Raw genomic sequence first — 22,597 nt, 5'->3', positions numbered from 1 at the left:
ACAAAGTCACACACACTCTTTCACACCTTTTATTTTAAATCAAGCACAATAAATACGATAAAGGTGTGTGTGTGTGTTACTGCCAATATATTTAACACCTACTGTACCTGTGTGTATCATTAATGCAGGAACGCTAATGCTGCGTTCACACCGGACGCGATTCGTGCGAGTGATTTACATGTTAAGTCAATGCAGAGACGCGAAATGACATTCTGCGGCGAGATTCGCGCAATTGAGGCGGCGCGAAGGACGCGAATTGAGCGTTTTGAGCGCGCGAATCGCTCAAGTTGAAAAATCTGAACTTTGGCGGATATTTCGCGCCGCGTTAACCAATCAGGAGCTTGCTCTAGTAGTGACAACAATGAGGAGAAAATCTGTATATTAATATCTGGTTCAGACAATATGATTATCACTGTGATAACATTAAATGACATGAAACACAACCCAGTCTCTTTTTGTTAAATGCAAGTTTATGTATGATCAATAATACAAAAGTATAAGTAATGTATAACAAGCTATAGGCTACATGAAATACCTCACAACTCCAAAAACGCCAGATCAAATGTTCAAATAGGCACTCTTTATATAAATAAACCACAGATTTGAGCTTTAAACAACTACATTATCGACTGAAAAAGTCTTAAAACTACGTTTTGTCACACATTAACAGTAGATTTGAACAAAAAAAAGACGTGTAAACACAGCCCATGTCAGACATTTCTCAACGAGACGAGCTGCTGGCGGAAGCTCCGCCCATGAGGAGAATCACGTCTGTTGTGCAGTGAATGTCACGCGCGATTCGCACGAATGAAGCGAGTAAACTCAAAATGTACAAGCGTCCACCTCCGCGCGATTAGCGCAAATTATTTACGCGAATCGCGTCCGGTGTGAACGCCACATTAGGCTTATTCTGACAACTAAAATACAATTTCTAATGAAGAAAAATTTCCAATTTTACAAAATCCAATGAGGAAAGATGCAGCTCTTATTGCTGCTTTTAACATTTATTTCACAGTAGTTTTAGTTCTTTTTTTTATAAATCATTACTTAATTAAAACATCAAAATATAGAGATAATATTGTTAGGGCTGTCAAAAGATGAATCGCGATTAATCGCATCCAAAATAAAAGTTTGTGTTTACATAATATATGTGTGTGTACTCTGTTAATTATTATTTATATATAAATACACACACATTCATGTATATATTTAAGAAATATTTGCATGTATATACATTTATATAATCTATAATATATATAAATATAAATTTTTTCTTAAATATATACATGCTTGTGTGTGTATTTATATATAAATAATAATTAACAGAGTACACACACATATATTATGTAAACACAAACTTTTATTTTGGATGCGATTAATCGCGATTCATCTTTTGACAGCCCTAAATATTGTATACTTGAATTTTCCAATTAAATGAAAAGATATAGTTAATAGTTAGGCATTAAAAATATGCAAAATTATTTATTAAATCACCTGTATATGTACCTTTTTAAAAATCAATTTGAAGGCTTTTAAGAGATATTAAACATATATAAATCACTGTCGTTATAACGGCCCATTTCAAATGTTTACATGCTTTTATTTTTATTTTTTGAACGCTGATGAAATATTGGGTAACACTTTAGAATAATGGTCATTAGTTAACATTAGTTAACTACATTAGTTAACATTAACTAATAATGAACTGCACTTATAAAGCGTTTATTAATCTTTGTTAATGTTCATTTCAACATTTACTAATGCATTATTAAAATCTTGTTAACATTAGTTAATGCACTGTGATGTTAATATTAACTAACGTTAACAAAGATGAACAAATACAGTAACAAATGCACTGCTCATGGTTAGTTCATGATAGTTAATACATTAACTAATGTTAACTAATGACCATTATTCTAAAGTGTTACCAAATATTGCTCTTGTAAATACTCGCCAGCATTTCAGTAATGAAAGTCTAGATATTCAAAATGCATCCAAATGACAGCGAAACGCAACCGTACGGTGGCCTTCAGGGGTCAAAAAGGATATAAACAGTGAATTTTGAAGTGATGTCATCTTGAAAACTCAGAGTTGTGGATTTGGACGGCAATTAAATGACCACATGACCTTGGTGTTTGTCTAAAAACAGGAGGTCATTCGGCCTACAATGTTTGTAAAAGCACACGCTACTCTAACAAAATGCACTTCACGCTTAATTCAAGCCCTTTCAAAGACCTATGTTTGTTTTCAAGTACTTTCCAGGCCTTGAATCCATGTGTCTGAAACTCAAGAAGCGTGGGAACCCTGTAAATACAACATAAGCGAAATTAAAAATTAATCTCTTGAAGCTCTTCTGATTACAAATTCTGGTTTTTCATGGGTCTAAACTAGATTTTCAGGCACAGAAATAGTGATCAAATGTCAAATATCACTTCATAATCTTCACTGTATAAATATAGATTGTGATTTTTTCTGTCCATTGGCGAGATGTTTCCTGTGTTTTTCCCTGTTATACACTCTAAAAAAAAAAAGGTTCTATATTGCACCAAAAATGGTTCTTGGCTCGTAATCATAGGGGAACCTTTTTTAGTGCTATATAGCACCAATTTTGGTGCTTCAGTGGTTCTTCAGCGGTTCTTCAGTGCTATATAGCACCAATTTTGGTGCTTCAGTGGTTCTTCAGCGGTTCTTCAGAGGTTCTTCACCGGTTCTTTGACTAAGGTGCTATATAGCACCTCTGAAGAACCGCTGAAGAACCACTGAAGCACCAAAATTGGTGCTATATAGCACTAAAAAAGGTTCCCCTATGATTACGAGCCTTTTTTTTTAGAGTGTACGCTAAAGGACGCTCGTACACATCTCCTGAATGAGCACAGAAACTGATCCAAACACAGGAGAAGAAGAAGCAGAAACGAGCGATCTCATATAAGCAGATGCATATGAAAAGTCATGCGATCATCGACATTAAACAGCATTTGTCTAGTCTCTTCTATAGTTAACCTAAAAACTTAGCAGGGATTTCTCTGTAAATTAAAGTGAGAATATAACTAATGCATTTATGCTATTTTACATCCTGTTGTCTATGCCAGAGACGTGTACATTTAACTTAAAATATTTAATTTTGTAGAAGAAAACGGCCCTTCTTAATGAATTATTAGTATTGTATTATAATGTCTCGGCAGATAAACCCAGACTTCAGCCAACGTCAATAACTCTTGTCTGGTTAATACTTTTAAAGACAATTTGCCATAATGTCAAATGATAACACACATTTATTAAAACACAGAAGAACAAGAAAACAGGAACAACACTCAGACTGAAACTCTGGATTTACATTTCACTTATAATTAGCAGCACAATTCACTTTTTGCTGTGCAAAGCATAGCATAGGCTACAAAATACATTGTTACTGAAATATTAAAATATTAAAAGTAAAGTGGTCATATGAACTACACAGACATGCAAAATCACAATTAAACAGCTCCGTAACGGATTGCGAAAAGTGCGTGTAACCTATTGGAAAGTGCGGATGAGTTATTAGTTGCGTTAGTAAATCTCCTCATGAGGAGAAATCACAACAAATGAGAGCCGCTCACACAGAGAAACTCAGTTAACATACACAACTAAAATAAAAAATGTGGAGTTTTTATATTTATAACATATGATACAGTTAAGCAACATCACACGAGCTAGAGTGCTGTTTTCCTGAATACATCACGACTGAACATGACACTGATTTCATATGACCGCTCCATAAACAATTAATTAACATTAAGTCACTTACATTTTAGATGCAATATGGACTGTTTTTGTTCTATTTCAGCAGCAAAAATAGTTCCAAACAAAGATCCCAGCAGAACCATGACGGCTCTCACAGCATCAGTGTGTGTTAGTGAATGCTTCAGCGTTTGAATGAATCGGTTGAATCAAAGATTCAGGGTGTGTTTGGTTGGATTAAAGCGCCCCCTGGTGTGATTGCTGGGTTAGTGCGGTTCATCTGAACACATGTGAAGCTGAACACAAGCGGACGAGACGCTAAAGAGACGGGTCTCAGTCCACTTCCAGACCAACTCTGGTGCGGTTCCACTGATATATGAACACAACACAGACCAAAGACATGTCAACCAACCAAAAACAGGACGTGATGTCACAAGATGCGACGCTACAGGTCAGCTGATGTGACGACGCGGAGAGATCGGGGTATCCACAATGAGTAGAGGGCAAACGTGGAGCAGCGAGAGGTGAAGAGAGAGAGATCTGCGTATCTGCACAGTGGAGGAAATCCTGCTGCTGTTCTGAGTGAGCATTTGATGAGCTCTGAGTGATGAGTTCTCAGCTGGTCAAGATAAAACCACACGCATGAGATGATGCCGTTTAATCGGCACAGCTTTGTTCTGAATGTTCGGTAATATATCGGCCGATATTTGTGATTTTTATGTGTATCAGCCGATATAAGGCTGCTGCGTTCACCGATATTTGTGATTTTTACGTGTGTCGGCCGATATAAGGCTGCTGCGTTCGCCGATATTTGTGATTTTTACGTGTGTCGGCCGATATAAGGCTGCTGCGTTCGCCGATATTTGTGATTTTTACGTGTATCGGCCGATATAAGGCTGCTGCGTTCACCGATATTTGTGATTTTTACGTGTATCGGCCGATATAAGGCTGCTGCGTTCGCCGATATTTGTGATTTTTACGTGTATCGGCCGATATAAGGCTGCTGCGTTCGCCGATATTTGTGATTTTTACGTGTATCGGCCGATATAAGGCTGCTGCGTTCACCGATATTTGTGATTTTTACGTGTATCAGCCGATATAAGGCTGCTGCGTTCGCCAATATTTGTGATTTTTACGTGTATCGGCCGATATAAGGCTGCTGCGTTCGCCGATATTTGCATTATTTCCAGACAGGCGTCCACAGGGCAGCTCTCACCGTCTTCAGACTCTCTCGCTCTCCCTCGAGCATATTAATCAAAATCAGTTGAGAATTGACACGATGGTAAAGGTGGAAAGACTGAAGTTTCACGTGGAGCATTGGGAGATTTTCTCCTGAATTACCGCTGGTGTTGCTCTACAAGAGATTCAGTGAAGTGCACCTACACTCTAAACAATGCTGGGTTAAGAATAACCCAAGTTGGGGTGAAAATGGACTAACCCATCAATTGGGTTGTTTTAAGCAAACATTTAACCCAACCGCTGGGTCAAAACAACCCAATTGCTGGGTTAGTCCATATTCAACCCAACTTGGGTTATTTTTAACCCAGCATTTTTTAGAGTGTAACCATTAAATGACTAGGTTGTAAATAGTTGTAAATGAAGTATAGTGCAGTCAGTGTGCACTTTATTATGCTGCTCGCTTGTTGATACTGTGAGCAATAGTGTCATTATTTTATTTATTCTTAAAAATTTATTTTCAGAATTTATTTTCACAACTCTTTTTTTTTCTTGTTCTACCTCGCCTGTTTTTACTATTTGTTAAATATTGTTTTTTTTAGTTCATTAAATGTTCCTTTTTTAAATTGTGAATTGTTATCATCGTGATCATCGTATCATTTTTATGATGTAAATTATGGGAGCAAAAGCAGTATCGGCTCCAAATATCGGCTCAAGAGAATCGGCAGCTCGTATCGGCATCGGCTAAAGCTGAGGAAAAAAATCGGTATCAGCACTAAAACAATCCATATCGGTCGATCCCTAGTGTGAACACTATATTATATAAATGTATATAAAGATTAACACTGGTAGCTCAGAGCTGTACAGCAGCATTTAAGTATGAAATTGAATGAATAAATGTAAAAATAAAACACTACCTCACTATAAAATATACATTATTCTTATTAAAGCTACTGTATTAGTTCTTCAGTCAAGAGCAGTGAGTGATTTTCTCTTTATCTTTTGTTGTTGTATTAACATTAAAGGGATATTTCACTCAAAAATTTAAATTCTGTCATCGAGAAATGAACACACGCTTCAATATTATATTGAGAATTGTGGCATCCCTAGTTTGCAGCAATGCTCCTGATCACACCTGGTGTTTGAGATTTAAACTAGCAGAACACACTTGAGTCTGTGTATGAGAGGACCCTGAGACTTTTAAGATTGTCTATGGCCTGGATAAAGGCAGGAGCGGCTCAGACTCGGCTATTTCTGTGCTCTGCGTCAGGGCAGGTGAAGAAAGGCGGAGAGAGCAAAGCTGTTTACTCGCCACATTCCCAACGGCTGGACTCATACTCCATCCACATCCTCCGCTAAACAACAGCCTCACTGTGAATGACCGGCCGTCTGAGCACACACACACACACACACATTCAGGACTTTTGCTTACACACTCCAAAGCAGCGACATTCCTCAAATGAGCCAAGAATAACCTCACTACAGACACACACACAACCTCAAATTCTGGAAACTCAAATCCCAGACACACCACAGCAGATCAAATACTCAACTCAATCTGCCATCCTAGCGTTAATCGAGTAAACGAATAAAGAAAGGGAACATGGTTTCCCACAGTGCATCAGTGCTGGGAATCACCGCTTCTCAAAGGCAGATCAGCGAACATCGATTATATAGACCAGGGGTGTCCGAATCCGGCTGAGCCGATTCACTTAAAATACTTTTCAAACAATAATTCACACGTTTATCACGTGTTTACTGTGGTAACACTGACTCTGGTCATTTGTCAGAAATGTAGGTTAATATCTCATTTCGTTTTTAATGTAGACATGTATTAAATGAGTAATAAAGAGCGAATTGCAGACTATTTTTGTCATAAACTTGCAGTATTGTGCATTTGTGTTTATATGTTTATAGACTAAATACCTTAAAGCCATTCTAGATATAGAAATATATATAACGTTTTACTTTTTGCCTTGAAAAAATGCTGTCATTTAGTATTTTTGTCTTGTTTCTAGTATAAATATATCTAAAAATTCTTAAATCAAGATGCATTTACGAGACAAGTAAAATGACATTAGATATTTTTTCTTGTTTTCTGGAAAATAAAATGAAATTTAAGTGAGTTTTTGTTTTAAACAAGCAAATATATCTGCCAATGGGGTGAGAGAAATGATGTTTCAGTCCCAAACAGAAACCAGATTATTTTTCTAATCCATTGGCAGATAATTTAGTTTGTTTCAAGCAAAAACTCAATTTTTATTTTTTCCCCCAGGAATCAAGAAAAAATATGTAATTTTCCTTAGTAAAAGCATCTTGATGTAAGAAGTATTAGATATTTGGACTGGAAAAAAGACTGAAAGACCAAGTAAGAAAAGTATTTTTAGCAGTGTGGTTTGACCTGTGCTGATCTAAATAAAGCACATATTAAATTTAAATAAGAATAGAGTTCTAACTCAGTAATAATATTTAAATTTCACCCATTAAAACTTTTTGGTTGATGAAAGTTTTCACAGATATTGTTGTATTAAATGTGTGTCCTATCAAAAGCTACTCTACTGTCAGCTCAAGGTTTGGTCAAATCTGTCATGTTTCCAAGAAACAAAACATGTCTCATATATATATATATATATATAAAATAGAAAAGGGACCGGCCCCCGGGTACCACAACATTGAATCTGGCCCCCTTTAAAAAAAAGTTTGGACACCCCTGATATAGACTGTACTACACATATATAATCATACACACAAATACAGCATTGAGCAAATATGCAGCAATTCTCTGTTATAAAGCACAGATATCAGATCAAACACTGTGAACTTTTCAATCCCCCATGGTTTTACTGTAGTAATGCTAACTGTAACCATGGGATTGTGGCAGAAACACTCGCATGCGTGTGCATTATTTATTTCAGGGTTCATGCACACACTTTGAGAGTGAAATGCAAGCACTACAGCACTTCAAAGCTCTAAATATTATCCAAATATGTAATGTAATAACCAAAAACATTACTTGCACATTCTTTTATTTTAAAAATAAAGACATGGCCACTATAACCAGTGGATGGCGGCAGAGGAGCACTTTTCGACTTATTGGACATTTTTTTCACACGTTTTGCTTTTGAATTTATATTTAGACATTATGAATTCACTATTATGAAATATCACATCATCAAGAGATACACTTGTCAAAGTGACGTCACAAAATCTCATGAAAATCTAACTTTTCTTCAAATTGCGACTGAACAATTTGTGTATATGAATGCAGAAATAGTCCCTAAAGTTTCTAAACGCGCTCCTATATTTATATACTATATGTTTATCTTACTTTTTCAAGTTGTCAAAGTAAGCTTCAATCCCTGATATACAGTATTTAATCCAATTAAATCAGAAGTAACTCTAATTAAAGAGTTATTCCTTAAGGTACTGTTTCAAGGGAAAGGTAATTATTTAGTAATGCATTACACCCAATACTTGCAACTATTATTTAGCACCAGTGTTGGGGAAAGTTACTTTGAAAAGTAATGCATTACAATATTGCGTTACTCCCTTAAAAAGTAACTAATTGAGTTACTTTTTAAGAAAAGTAATGCGTTACGTTACTTTTGCGTTACTTTTTCTCACCTGGGCTGGGCTTGTTTTTGTTTATAAAAAAAAAAGTTATATTTTTGTGCAAAGGTAAAGATCTTTTCATACCCAAATGTAAATAATGCGCCCCAGGCTGAGGTAAAGATGCAGATTCCCTCATGAACACTAGAGGGCGCAGCTCTGGATAATGGAGAATAGATGCAGGAGAAAAAAGCTTTACCAATAAAAACAATAAATCTAGTCATTTTCATCATCAAAGGTCAGCAGCAAGACATTGGTAAATTAGATATAAAGGTAGATTATGCATAAAAATAGTTGTTTTATTTAACATTTAATTATTGGAGGTTTGCTTATACTCTGATTTAGCATTTGACTGATTTTATTCATTTTGAGGAGGACAGAATCTTTACTGTGCAAGTGAGATAAATAAATGCTCACATTTAGTCTAGAACTACAATAACCCTCATGTTCACACACACACACACACACACACACACACACACACACACACACACACACAAACACACACACAAATGCCTCTGCACTTATTTCTCTCAACATGGGGGCAGGAGAGCTGTCAGTCAAATTAATGTGAAAAAGTAACTCAGGTATTTTGTTGTGAATTTCAAAAGTAATGCATTACTTTACTAGTTACTTGGAAAAAGTGATATTATTACGTAACTCAAGTTACTTGTAATGTTACTTTGTAATTACTTTGGGGTAATTACTTGTTACCCCCAACACTGTTTAGCACTACTAATAATAAATATCATTATTATTAATAATAATTATGCCCATTTCCCCTGTGCATTCCACTGTAATGAGACGGACTGAGAAGATGAACTGTTTTTCTCAGGGGGCGCCAGATCTAGACTATTAGCACTGCTTCACTGATGCTAATCTCCTGACCGTTACACAACGAGTACACACACACACACACACACACACCCATGCGTGGTCAGGTACCTGGGCGGCTGAGCGGCTGACCCCGAGCGCTTCCCCATCCTCGCTAGTCCTCAGCACAGAGCGCTGCTAAGAATAGCGCTAACTAAATTCACCAAACTACATGAGACTGGGTGAGCTCCAGGCCGAGCTGGACTGCGGCGGGACGAAGACATGCGGCCGGACTGAAGAGAGTGTGTGTGTGTGTGTGTGTGTGGGACTGGAGGTCAGCAGATCAGGTGGGGAGTTACATAAAGAAAGCATGCCGACGTGACGCAGTTCCTGTGCGCTAGCGCTGCTGAATATATGCAGGAGGAATGTTTGCAGGCCGCATTCCTCTCAGCTCCAGCAGAGCCGGTGGGACAGTTATAGAAGCTCAGCTGCTGGTCCACTCAACCCTGCCCAATACACCTCAATAATCAAGAGCACGCTCAAAAGGGTCCGGCATTAGTCAAGAACTCACCTCATGCCAAACCCATCTCACCAGAAGCCACACACATCCATGTTAATCAGAGTTATTCTGTGTTAGAAACGGTTGTTTCTGTGACGTCGACTGCGGCTAATCGATCTAACACTAGTTTGAATATCATTTTGCATGAGCTTTATAGCCCTACAGTGAATAATTCACCTCAAATCTTTCATTTGTAATGTTTAATAATAATTTGATCATGTACTTAATTAGTTGCGAGTGCAGTGCGCTTGCAGAGACTCCACCCACACGCTCTTCTGATTGGCTATGATTTTTGATTGATTTGGTTGCGAGTGCAGAGACTCCGCCCACACGCTCTTCTGATTGGCTATGATTTTTGATTGATTTGGTTGCGAGTGCAGAGACTCCGCCCACACGCTCTTCTGATTGGCTGTGAATTTTGATTGATTTGGTTGCGAGTGCAGAGACTCCGCCCACACGCTCTTCTGATTGGCTGTGAATTTTGATTGATTTGGTTGCGAGTGCAAAGACTCCGCCCACACGCTCTTCTGATTGGCTGTGAATTTTAATTGATTTGGTTGAGAGTCCAGTGCGCTTGCAGAGAGACTCCGCCCCCACTCTCTTCTGATTGGCTGTGATTTATGATTGATTTGGTGGCCAGTGCAGAGACTCCGCCCCCACTCTCTTCTGACTGGCTGTGATTTTTGATTGATTTGGTTGAGAGTCCAGTGCACTTGCAGATAGACTCCGCCCCCACTCTCTTCTGATTGGCTGTGATTTATGATTGATTTGTTGGCGAGTGCAGAGACTCCGCCCCCACTCTCTTCTGATTGGCTGTGATTTATGATTGATTTGGTGGTGAGTGCTGAGACTCCGCCCCCACTCTCTCCTGATTGGTTGTGATTTTTGATCGATTTGATTGCGATTGCATTTGCAGAGAGACTCCGCCCCCACTCTCTTCTGATTGGCTGTGATTTTTGATTGATTTGGTTGAGAGTCCAGTGCGCTTGCAGAGAGACTCCGCCCACACGCTCTTCTGATTTGCTGTGATTTTTGATTGATTTGGTTGCGAGTGCATTTGCAGAGAGACTCCGCCCACACACTCTTCTGATTGGCTGTGATTTTTGATTGATTTGGTTGTGAGTGCAGTGCATTTGCATAGAGACTCCGCCCACACGCTCTTCTGATTTGCTGTGATTTTTGATTGATTTGGTTGCGAGTGCATTTGCAGAGAGACTCCGCCCACACGCTCTTCTGATTGGCTGTGATTTGTGATTGATTTGGTTGCGAGTGCGGAGACTCCGCCCACACGCTCTTCTGATTGGCTGTGATTTGTGATTGATTTGGTTGCGAGTGCGGAGACTCCGCCCACACGCTCTTCTGATTGGCTGTGATTTGGTTGCGAGTGCGGAGACTCCGCCCACACGCTCTTCTGATTGGCTGTGATTTGTGATTGATTTGGTTGCGAGTGCAGAGACTCCGCCCACACGCTCTTCTGATTGGCTGTGATTTGTGATTGATTTGGTTGCGAGTGCAGAGACTCCGCCCACACGCTCTTCTGATTGGCTGTGATTTGTGATTGATTTGGTTGCGAGTGCAGAGACTCCGCCCACACGCTCTTCTGATTGGCTGTGATTTGTGATTGATTTGGTTGCGAGTAGGGTTGGGAATCGTGAGAAATTTTCCGGTTCCGGTTCCGGTTCCGGTTCCGCCTAACGATTCCGGTTCCGATTCCGGTTCCATTAAAATTATTAAACAAATAGTGGTAAAGGAAAAAGGCACAATACGCAACTCAAACTATCCATTTTGTGTTTATTACTTGCTCTAAAATTTATTTACAGGTTGGCAATGTCAAAAAAGTCCTGTACTGTACATATATTACAGTATTAATTAAGCCATTCTTGCAACACATTTTTTTTCAAATGAACACCTCTGAAATTGTCTTATTACATTTTATCTCTCTGTCTCTGAATAAAACCAAGTTATAAATTATATTTATTAGTTATATTTATTAATTAGTTATATATTAATTTAATAGTAATTCAGTTATTCAGTGAACTTGTAAATAATAAATTGCAATTCAGCATTACAAAGGTAATTGTGCCTAAACGCTGACCTAAACCATGGTGACTCAACGGTTGACATTATATATATATATATATAGGCCTTTGACTATAAATCTGGTATAAGCCCTGTGGCACTCTGTGCTGTAGCAAATGTTTTGTCAAATTGCTAGTGCAGCCTCCTTTGCATGTTATTAACTTTTCACGTGTTACATTTTGCTTCATTATCATTCATTCTTTGGAAATGAATCCATACTTGTGACTTTCTCTTCGCCATGCTGGTGGTCAACGAGAAAATATCTGACGCAAAACCGTAAATGTGTAGCGCGAGGGCTTTCAGTGCTGAACTGCGTTGCCCTCCTGGAAGCGGCAGGCAACGTAATTAATATTCATGATGAGGTGAGCCAGGGTTGCCAGGTTTTCACAACAAAACCCGCACAATTGCACAATCGTTTCAACCCGCGGACATGAAACACAGCCCGCGGCAACAGTGGAAAGCGGGAAAATCACGGAGTTGGCAACACTGGCTGTCACTCGCTATGAAAGGATACGCTTCCAGCGCTTCGCACACACATTGCACCAGAACCGTTTTCGGAACCGAAACTTAGGAATTTCGCGCGGTTCTGGTATTTTTCAAAAATCAGTTTCGGTTCTGCATAAGAACCGGTTCTCGGTTCCCAACCCTAGTTGCGAGTGCAGAGACTCCGCCCACACGCTCTTCTGATTGGCTGTGATTTGTGATTGATTTGGTTGCGAGTGCAGAGACTCCGCCCACACGCTCTTCTGATTGGCTGTGATTTGTGATTGATTTGGTTGCGAGTGCAGAGACTCCGCCCACACGCTCTTCTGATTGGCTGTGATTTGTGATTGATTTGGTTGCGAGTGCAGAGACTCCGCCCACACGCTCTTCTGATTGGCTGTGATTTGTGATTGATTTGGTTGCGAGTGCAGAGACTCCGCCCACACGCTCTTCTGATTGGCTGTGATTTGTGATTGATTTGGTTGCGAGTGCAGAGACTCCGCCCACACGCTCTTCTGATTGGCTGTGATTTGTGATTGATTTGGTGGCGAGTGCAGACTCCGCCCACACGCTCTTCTGATTGGCTGTGATTTGTGATTGATTTGGTTGCGAGTGCAGAGACTCCGCCCACACGCTCTTCTGATTGGCTGTGATTTGTGATTGATTTGGTGGCGAGTGCAGAGACTCCGCCCACACGCTCTTCTGATTGGCTGTGATTTGTGATTGATTTGGTTGCGAGTGCAGAGACTCCGCCCACACGCTCTTCTGATTGGCTGTGATTTGTGATTGATTTGGTGGCGAGTGCAGACTCCGCCCACACGCTCTTCTGATTGGCTGTGATTTGTGATTGATTTGGTTGCGAGTGCAGAGACTCCGCCCACACGCTCTTCTGATTGGCTGTGATTTGTGATTGATTTGGTTGCGAGTAGGCTTGCTACGATAGTCGGTGTTACCGGTGTCCAGACTCAACACCGGTTACATCACTTGCCCACCGTGGCACCGCCCACCGTCTTTTTGATTTTTTTATAGTAATAAAATAATTTAGTTCAGTTAGAGAACAGACAATACAAATAGAAACTGAACGTATCTGTTTAATAAAGCATGATCCGACCGTGAGTCTCGGCAGCGGCAGGAGTCATTCATCAGATTTAAGAGTGAGGAGCTGACGGAGATGATCGCGGAAGATTTGGTTTCAAAGCGAAACGTAAAAGCGCCTATTTAAGGGAGTTTGTCATTTGTTTTGTTGTTGTGTTTTTCATTAAAAAATAATAGACTAATGAACCCACAATTCAAGCAACCCGCAGTCGAATTGGCGCTAATTAAAAACCGAAAGTAAAATGTGCACGGCCGCACAGAGCGCGCATTGTTTACTTTGGCCTGGCTCCGCAGAGCGAGCCTCCGCTACGCTGACTGCGCGCATTTATTTTTGCCGCGCGCACAGAGTATAAACAAGGCTTTACGGACGAACTGTTATTCATTCAGGGCGTGCATCTCAATCATAGACTGACCAATGCTTGATCAGTGCCCTGACTACTGAACTAGGAACTGATTGAGACGCACCCATGGCCTCACAGAGCGCGCTTTTACAGACGAGCTTCATTCACGGTGTGTGTTCGCACTGGCGCGTTTTCAGTTCAGAGCGGTCGAGTGCATGTTACTTTCGGTTAGATAGAATTAGTGATTTAAAAGCCTCCGCCGGTGATACCGGTATTACCGGTGTTGTCACACATCAATTAACCGGTGGGGAAATTTCCTCACCGTCACATCCCTAGTTGCGAGTGTAGAGACTCCGCCCACACTCTCTTCTGATTGGCTGTGATTTTTGATCGATTTGGTTGCGAGTGTTTTTGCAGAGAGACTCCGCCCCCGCTCTCTTCTGATTGGCTGTGATTTGGTGGCGAGTGCAGAGACTCCACCCACACGCTCTTCTGATTGGCTGTGATTTGGAATTGATTTGGTGGTGAGTGCAGAGACTCCGCCCACACGCCCTTCTGATTGGCTGTGATTTGTGATTGATTTGGTGGCGAGTGCAGAGACTCCGCCCACACGCTCTTCTGATTGGCTGTGATTTGTGATTGATTTGGTGGCGAGTGCAGAGACTCCGCCCACACGCTCTTCTGATTGGCTGTGATTTGTGATTGATTTGGTGGCGAGTGCAGAGACTCCACCCACACGCTCTTCTGATTGGCTGTGATTTGTGATTGATTTGGTGGCGAGTGCAGAGACTCCGCCCACACGCTCTTCTGATTGGCTGTGATTTGTGATTGATTTGGTTGCGAGTGCGGAGACTCCGCCCACACGCTCTTCTGATTGGCTGTGATTTGTGATTGATTTGGTTGCGAGTGCGGAGACTCCGCCCACACGCTCTTCTGATTGGCTGTGATTTGGAATTGATTTGGTGGCGAGTGCAGAGACTCCACCCACACGCTCTTCTGATTGGCTGTGATTTGTGATTGATTTGGTTGCGAGTGCGGAGACTCCGCCCACACGCTCTTCTGATTGGCTGTGATTTGTGATTGATTTGGTTGCGAGTGCGGAGACTCCGCCCACACGCTCTTCTGATTGGCTGTGATTTGTGATTGATTTGGTTGCGAGTGCGGAGACTCCGCCCACACGCTCTTCTGATTGGCTGTGATTTGTGATTGATTTGGTGGCGAGTGCAGAGACTCCACCCACACGCTCTTCTGATTGGCTGTGATTTGTGATTGATTTGGTGGCGAGTGCAGAGACTCCGCCCACACGCTCTTCTGATTGGCTGTGATTTGTGATTGATTTGGTTGCGAGTGCAGAGACTCCGCCCACACGCTCTTCTGATTGGCTGTGATTTGTGATTGATTTGGTTGCGAGTGCGGAGACTCCGCCCACACGCTCTTCTGATTGGCTGTGATTTGTGATTGATTTGGTTGCGAGTGCGGAGACTCCGCCCACACGCTCTTCTGATTGGCTGTGATTTTTGTCATGTCTCGTAGTTGTCGGGTCTGGTTTGGACATGTTGTAAGACAAATTAATAATTTTTTAATGAAGTCTGAGGGATTTCTTTCCCTCCATTGAAAATTCATAAAGAGATGGTCCAATAAACCCCTATGACTGGAGCGGCTCAGAACAGACACGATTGCTTTATAAGATCAGCAGTGAATGAATGACTCATTTACACACACACACACACACACACACTCATGATCTAGCAGTGGAAGAATGACACACACTGACATCATCTGACACACTCTCTCCGGTCATGACCACACACACACACGACAAAAAATACATCATTTACTGTATAAGGAAGAATGACACAATATTTGCTAATTATGGAATAATACATCAAAAGCAGAGCTCAAACGTCCCAAAAATGTCAAAGTAAATGTCAATGTAAAATAAATATGAATAATAGTGTTTAAAATATACTTGGGCATAATTGTGCTGATGTTTTCAATTATCAATCCTAAGATTATTTAAATTATTATGGCAGAAAGGCTTGTGATTTCTCTTATGTCATTCCTGGATTGAACAGACATCGACGGCCATTTTGGACCGTAATGCATTTTGGTATGTCATGTGACATAATATTGTATCAAAAAGAAGGAGGAGGAGGAGGAGCCTAAACACACTAAATGTGGCTCTTTTGGTCACTGGTGCACTTCAGCAATATCACATGTCCTTCTGATAACACTAATAAAACATTAATAATGCATGAATATTACAAATGTGCTCTGAAAGATGAGCTTACAGTGATGATCGCTAAGCACAGGAGGTGTTTATAACGTTTGCGTTGTCATTCCTGGATTACACAAACCCTCTGTTAGCAGGTCATGTGATCCGTTATATTAATAACTCATTTTTCATATTTTTGTAAACTTGTCATTATGAGGGATGAGCGAGACTAGTCCACTGGGAAAACACTGGTCTTTTTTTTGCACATTTAATGTTTAATGTACATGTTTCATCTTGCAATTAATATATTATTTTGAAAAGTGTATATATAGACCAATCAGGCATAACATTATGACCACCATCGTAATATTGTGTTTGATGCCAAAACAGCCTTGAACACACGGGTCAGCCTTCACTGTGTATGAGGATGGATATTAATGCAACCCGTGTGTGTGTGTGTGTGTGTGTGTGTGTGTGTGTGTGTGTGTTAGATCACAAACTTCTGTGTTTTGTTGAGTTTAGGATAAAACAGGTCTAATTAACTTATTTTCTCGATTTGGTTCTGAATTTTGAGTCCAAAACTGAGCCCATGTCTCTGAAAGCCCACATGGATCATATTAATAACTGTGATAACGGAGTGTGTGTCGAGCTCTTATTATGGATATCAGCACATGTGTATAAGCCAACAATGGTGCAAATGTGATTAATGTTCACATATATTACCGGCACTTTAATGAAGAACAGGATCAACAGAGAAAGGGTTAATTACATTAAAACAAGCACACACACACACACACACACAACACTCTAACTAGTGTATAAAGCCCTAAAATGTGATTGATTTGCCAGTTTGTTGAAATGGTGAATTTGTCTCTGTATTTCTACACGTGAATATCAGCATGTGTGAGGTCAAGAGGTCAAGCTCTGGGGAAGTGTCCTAAGATAACATCCACATGTCTACAACACTAGCCAATGCTAAAACACACCGCACCTGGACACACACCTGGGCTTTAAACGGCCCATGCTAGGAAAATAGAAATTGCGACTATTTTGGTCGCATATGCAGCCGAAATTTAATCTGTGCGACCGAGAAATATTTAATTTCACTAGCTCGTCCACCTGACCAGACTATTAGCCTGATTAAAACGTCAATAACAAAATTGAGGATAATAATGTGTGTGTAATATAATGAACTGACACTAACAGTTGCGCTGTTCGGGCTTTTTTTTAATGGTCAGATTAAATCTTCTGGACACAAATGAAGAGATTTGTAATGAAAAGAAAGATTTCTGTCCTCCATTGACAGTCTAAGCAACTTCAGAAAGTTCATCAAGAGAAACTGCGGATTATTCCAGATGTTCTGAAGAGATGATAAACGACATTAGGGCGAGGAAATGACCACAGGATTCTCATTAATGGTGAACTGGCCCTTTAAGAGACGGACCGACTGTTGATTATACCACGATATTTCTGCATTATACACTCAATTATGTAAAAATTTTTCCACATTTTCTGCATCGCAGAAATCAAAGCTAATTTAATGTCTTAATAACGTTCTGATCCAATTTAAGACATTAAGACCGCGTTTCCATAAACACAATGCATTCAAAACCAGCCTCTTTCCGATCTGAAGGAGCTCCATATATCGTCCTTTACTCGTTTAAATCCCAAACATACTCCAGAAGCTTATCATGTAACACACAACATGTCGGGATGATGGGATCACACACTCCACAGCGCGTTTGTTTGATGACACGGTCACGTGCAGGTGGCGCGCACACACGCACGCGCACGTAAACATATCATCGCCAGCGTTAAATTCACTAATATGGCCTTTATGCGAGTCAACAACATCGGGAATACAATAACTGCGACAAAAACAAACGCTTTGAGGAGTAAATAATACGTTTAGAGAAAAGTGAGGTAACACACACGACTGTACACATATACACACACACACACACACACACACACACACACACACACTTTTGCCCACCGGAAGCTGCTCGACACGTACCTGAACACCGCGTCTTCTCTGCTGCTCTTCGCCGGCGGTGAAAGCGCATTTCTCTTGTTGAAGAGTTTGTGGAAGAGCGTGGGGGCCATAATGGACCCACGGTTTGAAGGAAAAGTCCTTTTGTTGCTCAATTCCTGAGGCTCGCTCGATTCCCGCAGACGGACTCCATTTGTGGGACAGTCATATGACTGCCGTTAGTCACACGAGCTGCTTGGCAACGCCACCGCGCTCCGATTGGTCGGTTATCTGCTGCGCTGCCCTCCGCGTTCCCGATTGGCTGATATTTTTGTTTATGGACCACGTGGTCAGAATGGCCGTGTTGATGTTTTGGGGGTTAAATCCGATGCTTCATTTGTATGTTATGGAAACCCATTTCCGTCACGTGAGAAAAACTGATCATAAATCATAATTATGACACAAACAATCGAAACGATGACACACTAAGTCATATTTATGAGATGAAAATGAAATTAGGACGTGAAAAGTCATAATAATGATTAATTTTGACTCCCCCCTGATATTTTCGACGTTTAAACCTCAATTGTTACGTAGTATGACTTTATTTCATCTCTTAATGACGTCGTAATTATTGTATATCATAATTTCTACTTTTTGTCATAATTATTACACAAAAAGCTGAAATTAAGACACACTAAGTCATAATTATGACTAATTTCGACTCTTTCCCTCAATTTAGACTTAAAATCATAATTATTACGTAGTATGTCCATTCCAACTTTTATCATAATAATGACATAATACATCAATTATAGTAGCTATATCATTATTTTAACTTTTTTGTTATGATTATGACATATGGTCAAAATGAAGACTTGGTATTTTTAATCTCATAATTATGACTAAGTAATTTAAAATTTAATTTTTTTAAAATGGTGACACACTAAGTCATATTTATGAGATGTAAAGTCGAAATTATGATGTAAAAGTCATAATCATGACATAAAAGTCAAAACCTCAAAATTATTACGTAGTCTGTCATAATTTCAGCTTTTTTTGTCATAAGTATGTTATGATATATGTAATGACATATGTCAATTATATATCATAAATTATGACAAAAGGATGACGTGGTATTTTTAATCTCGTAATTATGTCATAGTTACGACACAAAAAGTCCAAATTATGACACACTAAGTCATATTTATGAGATGAAAATGAAATTAGGACGTGAAAAGTCATAATAATGATTAGATTTCGACTTCCCCCCTGATATTTTCGACTTTTAAACCTCAATTATTACGTAGTATGTCTTTATTTTATCTCTTACTGACCTCGTAATTATTGTATATCATAATATCAACTTTTTGTCATAATTATGACACAAAAAGCTGAAATTATGACACACTAAGTCATAATTGTGACTAATTTAGACTCTTTCCCTCAATTTAGACTTTTTAAAAATCATAATTAATACGTAGTATGTCAATTCCAACTTTTATCATAATAATGACATAATATATCAATTATAGTATATCATAATTTTGTCTTTTTTGTCATAATTATGACAAAAGGTCAAAATGATGACTCTGTATTTCTTAATCTCATAATTATGACTAAGTATGTCAGTTATGAGGCAAAAAGTCAAAATTATGACACATTAAGTCATATTTATGAGATGAAAAGTCGAAATTATGATGTAATAGTCATAACCATGACATAAAAGACATAATTATGACTAATTTCAACCCTTTTTCCCCTCAATTCCGACTTTTTATACCTAAAAATTATCACGTAGTATGTCATAATTTCAGCTTTTTTTCAATAATGACTAAGTATGTCATGAATATGACAGTATTTGTCATAATTACGACACAAAAATCATTTTTGAGATGAAAAGTCAAAATTATGAAGTAAAAGAAAAATCATTTATAATTTCAACTTTTTAAACCTCATAATTACTACGTAGAATGTACATCATAATTTCGACATTTCTGTCATAATTATGACAAAATCTAAAAAATATAACATGGTATTTTTAATCTCATAATTATGACACACTAAGTCATATTTATGAGATGACTAATTTAAACTTTTTTCCTCAATTCCGACTTTTTTAACATCATAATTTTGTAGTATGTCAATTTCAGCTTTTTATCATAAAAATTACATAAGTCATAATTCTAGGGTATCATAATTTTGACTTTTTTGTTATAATTATGACAAAAGGTCAAAATGATGAGATGGTATTTTTAATCTCATAATTATGACTAAGTATGTAATAGTAAGTCATAATTATGAGATGAAAAGTTGAAATTATGACTTAAAAGTCATAATCATGACATAAAATCATAATTATGACAATTTGTTTTCTCTAATAATTATTGTGTAGTATGTCAAAAAATGTAATCTTTTTATAATAATAATGACAAAATATGTCAATTATATATTACAACTGACTTTTTTGTCACAATTATGACAAAAGGTCAAAATGATGAATTGGTGTCTTAATCTCATAATTATGACACAAAAAGTCATATTTTTGAGATGAAAAGTCTAAATTATGATGTAAAAGAAAAGTCATGACTAATTTCAACTTTTTAAACCTCATAATTACTACGAAGAATGTCATAATTTTAACTTTTTAATGTTAATAATGACATGTAATTTATAGTAGGGGAGAACCGGGGCGAAAGTAACTATGCGATTTTCTCCGAGCCCTGAATACATTTGCATTTCAAGCTCTGACAGCAGGGGCCGTTTCAGAAAGGAGGTTCAACCAACTCTGAGTTTAACCCTGAACTCTGAGTTTAACCCTGAACTCTGAGTTTAACCCTGAACTCTGAGTTTAACCCTGAACTCTGAGTTTAACCCTGAACTCTGAGATGGGAAACTCTGAGTTTTGGGTTTCAGAGCAGCTGAATTGAGGTAGTTTAATCAACTCTGAGTAACTGACTCTGAGTTAAGCTCATGCACTCCAACTATGAAAAGTCACGATCAATGGAGCTCCGAAATTATGATTCACCATGGCAACAGCACCCAACAAAGAGATGTTTGCATACTTCCGGGTCAATATGTAAGTTTAATTCTTAATTATTTTAATTAAGTTTAATTTTCATGGTATCCAAAAGGCAAACAAAGAATGTGGCAGCAGCTAAAAAAACAATGAAAAAAAACATAATTCAATCAGGAAAAGCTTTAAGCATAAAATGTTCATGGGTGTTGGTTTAATGACTTTACAAACATTTGACATATTAAATATCATTCAGTGTCCAAGCAGCAGCTTTTCCCACAGAGACCCTTTTCACTGTGATGACGTGTTTTAATGCTCATCAATATCGTAAATCCTGCAATGTTTTTTTTATTTTTTTTTATGTATGTACATTTATAACACTAATACTTTGTATTATATTACTTTTGCATCAAATTACAAAAATCAAGTTCCCGCTGCTGTGAGTGTTTCTAATACAGCGTCTATGGGAGTGATGGTTAAAATTCACATCTTTCTCTCTTTCCACTGCAGTTATCAATCTTACTTTAATCTTTCCATCTTTTTGAAAGTTGTGAAATCAATATTGTGGAGTTTTTCTTTTGCTATTTGAGCAAATGGAGACACAAAAATATATATTTAATGTATTCTCTCATTCACCGCTATAAGAGTTAACCCTATGACGACTTCAGCTTCAGAAAGCCAGAAATGTGAAAAGGGTCTGCTCTTTCACATAATGACATGTTCTCTAATCCCACCTGTTACATTTATTAATCAGAGTAATGACATTATTGACTTCTACACCAGCACCACTGACAGATGAAGAGGAGATGGAGGAAGAATATTAACACCCAACAGGAAAAAGAATAAAGTATTTGTAGGAAATAAAGATGACTATAAAAACTGTAAATAAATGTATTTAACAGCTGTGGTGGTGGTTATGCCATATATCTCGTACTACCATCTGGCAGCATCTTCCATTCCATACAATAATCCATTTTCAGAAAGTGTGATGATGGGAATATGAGCGTCATAAATGAGTCCAACCACTGGAAATCCTAAAGGAAATAATTATCAGGAAACTTCTAGAGGATTATCAAGTGAACGTCAGGATCCTGTATAAAAGCACATGCCATTTGTGTCAGTTTGACAGTGTCCTCATGATGAAAATATGAGCAATGAATGTTCCTGCAAAGAATGCTTTTCTTACTTTGTATTTTTGTCAAGTGGCAGATAATTTAATTTGTTTTAAGTAAACTTTGCTTACTTTAGATTTAGATTAAATTCATAATTTTTTTTATATTTATACTTGAAATACGACCAAAATACTCCGTAAGAAAAGCATTTGTGGCGTTTGAATGAATGAATAAAGTATTTAAACACTGCTGGTGCTTTAAAAAGTGGGAGGAGAACGAAATAAACTCTGGGTTTACCAAAGAAAACCTGCTTCTGACCAGGTTAGGTTCACAGAGTGAGAGTTACCCTGGTAACTGACTCTGAGTATAAGTTACCTCTCTTTCAGAAACGGGCTTGGCTTACCCTGCTT

The 22,597-nt window shown here is 38.6% G+C and overlaps 1 protein-coding gene across 4 annotated transcripts in view; it reads right to left on the bottom strand.

The window, feature by feature from the left end:
- Positions 1-18,364, bottom strand: part of fnip1 (folliculin interacting protein 1) — a 59,649-nt gene extending 41,285 nt beyond the window's left edge. For 2 of the 4 annotated variants that reach the window (XM_079834196.1, XM_079834198.1), the window contains exon 1: positions 18,105-18,364. In XM_079834196.1, coding sequence (XP_079690322.1) covers positions 18,105-18,193 — 89 coding nt within the window. In that variant the 5' untranslated portion in view covers positions 18,194-18,364. Of the gene's footprint in view, positions 1-9,447; positions 9,630-18,104 lie in introns of those variants that run through there. The other 2 variants (XM_079834199.1, XM_079834197.1) reach the window with 2 other exon arrangements.
- Positions 18,365-22,597: the final 4,233 nt, after the last annotated feature.

This window comes from Gobio gobio, assembly GCF_949357685.1.
Source record: "Gobio gobio genome assembly, chromosome: 14".
NCBI classification, from domain to species: Eukaryota; Metazoa; Chordata; class Actinopteri; order Cypriniformes; family Gobionidae; genus Gobio; species Gobio gobio.
The sequence above is the reverse complement of the archived record's forward strand: the minus strand, read 5'-3'. Positions and strand labels throughout refer to the sequence as shown.